The 4,556-nt window shown below is 40.6% G+C and overlaps 1 protein-coding gene across 3 annotated transcripts in view; it reads left to right on the top strand.

Annotated features, from left to right (window-relative positions):
* Nucleotides 1-4,556, top strand: part of alms1 (ALMS1 centrosome and basal body associated protein) — a 31,727-nt gene that overhangs the window by 24,536 nt on the left and 2,635 nt on the right. For all 3 annotated transcript variants that reach the window (XM_032511038.1, XM_032511037.1, XM_032511039.1), the window contains exons 10-14: nucleotides 618-773; nucleotides 1,285-2,276; nucleotides 2,965-3,079; nucleotides 3,661-3,876; nucleotides 3,973-4,217. In XM_032511038.1, the coding sequence (XP_032366929.1) occupies nucleotides 618-773; nucleotides 1,285-2,276; nucleotides 2,965-3,079; nucleotides 3,661-3,876; nucleotides 3,973-4,217 (1,724 nt within the window). The remainder of the gene's footprint in view (nucleotides 1-617; nucleotides 774-1,284; nucleotides 2,277-2,964; nucleotides 3,080-3,660; nucleotides 3,877-3,972; nucleotides 4,218-4,556) is intronic.

The raw sequence follows: 4,556 nt of genomic DNA, 5'->3' as shown, positions 1-4,556 counted from the left end.
TGCTATTTCTAATCGTTTTTTAAATTTTTATTTTATTTCTGGAAATCAACTTGCGACCCCCCCCCTCTCTGGCTTGCGACCCCCCTGTGAGTCCCGACCCCCACTTTGGGAATCACTGATATAGTTTACCATATAGCATGACCCAATGAACAACAAGCATGCAACAAATGAATATACCAAAGATAGCTGGAGACCAAATTGGTCAAAAAGAAAAACTGGAGAGCTTTTGTTTCTTGCACTGACATAGCAAATAGTTTTAAATAAAGTTCATGGAATTAGAAATGAAGGAACTATTTAGATTCAGAGAATTAAATTAGTAGTTGTATCTCTGGTAAATGAGGAGGCTCTGGTCTCATTTTCCTTGTGCCTGTATGGGTAGCAGCTGGTCTATTGTAACCTACACCAGGCAGTGCATTAATTATACATGTTCAGGGGCTGAGTGAGACAAAGGCTGAGAGAGAGGAAGGGGGGTCAGGGACTTTAGGCTCCTTTTGTTTTTCATTTTTTTGCAGCAGTGTTATTCATCTTTTATCTTAAATTCAGGCAATCTTGGTTTAACCTTTTTTCTGAGTAGCACCCATCATGAGGTAATAAGCCACTTTTGGAATTCTGATTAGGCTCAGACGACGCTGTACCCCCACGCTTCGGCAGCGAGGTCCTCGGGCACCGAGACACTGGGTTGGACCGTGGAGTCACCATCAGACACTCAGAGGGCATCTACAGCAAGAGGCTGAAAACAGCCACCTTTAAAATGCATGAGTCAGGACACAGAGGTGAGCTCAATCCACAGAAAAACAGAATTCATAGTCATTAAGTTATATTGTGTCAAATGCATGTGTGAAACAAGTATCATCTGTCCATAATTACAAATAAAAGCCATTAATCGTTAATTTGTACATATCTGTCACTTTAGTTAAATAGAATCAATATAATAACACACTTACACTAATTTCTACTGAGGAGAAAGGGACATTGTTGGACTGTTTTGCAATTTTTTTTTTTTTTTTGACAGACAGTAACTGTAAGAAGTTGTTTAAAGAAATATTTGATCACTATTTTTAATTTAGAAATGTTACATTTGGCATTTTTATTGTGTGAAAGGCTTGCTTTTGAATTGCTTTTAAAAGCAGTAGTGTGTGTACTTTTGTTTACATGGCTTTGCTTAGTTTTTTCTGTAGTTTTTTTTCTAACTTCTTTTTGTTTGCACATGAGGCAATGGATAATAAATATTGTTTGTATGATCCTAAATCAATCTTAACACCGGTTATGTCTCGCTCCTCGTAGGTGCCTCTGTATCAGCAGACGGACCTTCACAAACAAGTGTGACTCAAGCTCCAAAGCAGTCTTATCAGGTATCGGCTGCCTTTACCAGAGTGTCTTTATCAAGCAACCAAGAAGTCTCCAAGAGAGACCAGGGGACCAGCCCGATGCAGTTCCCCAGTTATGATCAACCAAAGCCGAGCCGTGTGAGATTTCATGTGGACTTAGCCTACGACAAGGCGAGCCATCACCTGGATCAAAGCCCTGCTACTCAGGCAGGAGAGGAGCGCAACCAGGAGAAGAGGTACTCTGGCCTCCATCACCCCACTTCCAAGCAGAGCAGCAGCACTCTGGACCAGCTGTGGAAGAGGTTCTGTGATCAGTGGAGCCTGGAGCAGTCCCAACCCACCAGTGACAGAGAGGCATCACTGCTGGAGCGGCTAGAACGCCTGTCCCGTCTTATTAATAACAGTAGGGGCACTTACATGTCAGAACTACAACAAGAAAATCTAAGAAGGAGGGGAGAAGATGCTATGGGGAACAAAACACAGAAGGATGGAGTAGTGAAGAGGAGCGTAGGTTGTGAAGCCAGAGGAATAGAATGGAAAGTCAGAGGTAGAAAGGTTGAAGGTGAACCTCCTGTCCCTCATCAGACCTGGACACAGAGCCTACAGGTAGATGAAACTTCTGAACCTACAGATGAGGACAACCGTGACTCGTCCATCTCCAGCTTCTCTCAGGGCTCCTCCCAGAGTCAGCACCTCTGTCCTGCAGATAGAGACGAGTCGGAGACCTTATCCACTATGTCCAGCTCCATGTCCACCGTGGACACAGCGCGGTTGATCCGAGCCTTTGGCGCCCACCGAGTCCAGCACCTGAAAACCAGCTCCAGCCTCAGTAAACTGTACAGCACCATCAACAAGCAGAAGGAAGGGAGGGAGCAGTGGAGAGGTAGAAACAAAGAGCCACCTTACATCATCACACTATCAGAGACCACCGGTACTGATGAATCCATAGTAAGTGTATATGCATGTTATTGCCCTCATTGTAAGGTAAAACTAATTTAATTACAGTGTATAAGGATAATCATATGTATGCATCAAGTGCAATAACAACCCATTTGAAAGCTTGTGGATTTGAAGTTAACACTTGGAGAGTAATGGAAAATGGAGAGCCATGCAAATATCTTTTACTTAAAAAATATAACTTTTTGGAATTTGGAAACAAACTTTTTTTATTTTTACCAGATTTTCAAAAAAAATTTGTTTTTACCAGTATGATATCTTGATCCAAAATATGCCTGCTGCTTTGAGTAGCTGTATAGCACCAAAAAGGAACTTGAAGATCATTCAAAGGTCTTTTGAATTTCATGTCTGGCTGTGAAATTCTAAATAAATCCACAATCTATGTAGGTTGCATTGTTGTGTCAGCACCTTATTTTTTTATTTTTTATTTTTTCATCCAAAATCGATCATTGACCGTTGGCCTAGGGTGCTCTGGTACCACGTACACTTATGAGCATCCTATATCGAACATGGTGTTTGTTATGGACAATCCATGACTAGCACAGAAGTCCAACAACAATCAACCACTCTAGTTTAGATCAGGGAGGCCGTTCATGTTAACATGGAGTACAGAACAAAGTGACATAATCACAGGTATTGAACAGCTCTAAATGTTTGATATAATTGTATTGGTCTTCAGGTTGCTGCTGATTCTGCATCAACCAGCACTTACACTCTTCCGTCACACAGTGGCCCCTCCAGGACTCTGGCAGCCAAAAAGAGTGTTAAACTGGTCAGCAGAAGCATCCAAGCAGGTCAGTGCTGCTAAAGAGGTCACTCAGATTGATAAGTGCTTGCTAAAGTAATTTAGTTAAATTTTGGTAATGTGTTTGGTTGAAAATCTTTACAAACAAGGAGTGTACAGCCTGACAAAATTAGGGCTACAAACAACCCACAAGCTGCTCCTCCATTCAAAAAGACATTTTGTGCTGTTTTATATACCTGTTGTCTAGTTTATATACGATAGATAGATAGATAGATAGATAGATAGATAGATAGATAGATAGATAGATGGCATATTATGTACTTATGAGTTTGTTTGTGTTCTACATTTGACGTTTACCTGACTGTTACTTTTTCTTATGAACAGTTTGAACTTTTTATTTGCAAAAAGCAAAAGATTATTGCAATTCTGGAGTTACTACTCCCTTATTGGTAAGACGGAAGAATAAGGCAATTCATTTGTTTTATTTACAGGAGGCAATGCAAAATGACATTTTAACATAAATGTAAATGTGCCATGGTTAGCTCAAAGGCTTATCTGTAACCAAAAAAAACCAGTAAATTGACAAATGGTTGACAAAGCTTCTTTACACTGTTTTCTTTTTTTGCTCAGGCGACCTGGAGATTGTCCTTAATGGGACTCGACGCCACACCAGAGATGTTGGAACCACATTCCCTTCGCCTGGTGAAGCTAGAACTTCCAGGCAGATTTCATCCATCTCATCCAGTTTAGAGAAGGGGAGAGGAGGGCGGAAGAGCCCCGCGAAGAGTCAGGGGTTACAAAAACAGGGAAAGAGCAAGAGAAGCCTGCCAAAGACCTACCCTAAAGGTACGTCGACTACAAATAAAGTGTATATAGTTTTATACCAGAGTAAAACTTAATATCTTTGATTTAGCTGGTTTAAATTTCACTGGTCCTTTCCAGGTGTTTCATGGTTCATCTCTGCTGACAACCTGAGGTCTGAAGTGCGTAAGGAGAACCAACCAGAGGAAGATGAGTTGTTGTGGAGGCAGAGCACTGCCTGGTTTGAACCATACAGCAGAATCAATCCATGGAGAGAACCACTCAGACAGAGACAAGTACATGAAGACAGATACGAACATGATGAACCTCATTTAGATCCAATAACCAAAACAATGTCCTCTGGTTTGACACGGATCTCTCTCCAGGTTGGTTTCTTTTTTACTTTACAAAACGTTTCCTGATCCTTCCTTGGAACAAATGTTTATGTGTAAATTTAAAAAGTGAGAGATGGAAGTGTTTGCAGTGGGAAACTATATTTTAGGTTCCTCCATGCTTGGCTTTATTAACATTAAAAAACACTTGTGTACTTGTAGACATGCTTGGAAGATAGAAGCCCCTAAAAATTTGACTTTAAAGGTTTAGTATTTCCCTATTACATTAAGTATTCATGACAAAATTAACAAAGTAAAACAACTTTGGCCCTTTCCCTAACTGATCCTTAAGCTCTCATGTGAAACATTCAAAACATCTCACTGATAGAAAAT

The sequence above is a fragment of the Etheostoma spectabile genome, unplaced genomic scaffold (assembly GCF_008692095.1).
Source record: "Etheostoma spectabile isolate EspeVRDwgs_2016 unplaced genomic scaffold, UIUC_Espe_1.0 scaffold314, whole genome shotgun sequence".
In the NCBI taxonomy this organism is placed as follows: Eukaryota; Metazoa; Chordata; class Actinopteri; order Perciformes; family Percidae; genus Etheostoma; species Etheostoma spectabile.
This window is presented reverse-complemented; position numbering and strand designations above follow the sequence as displayed.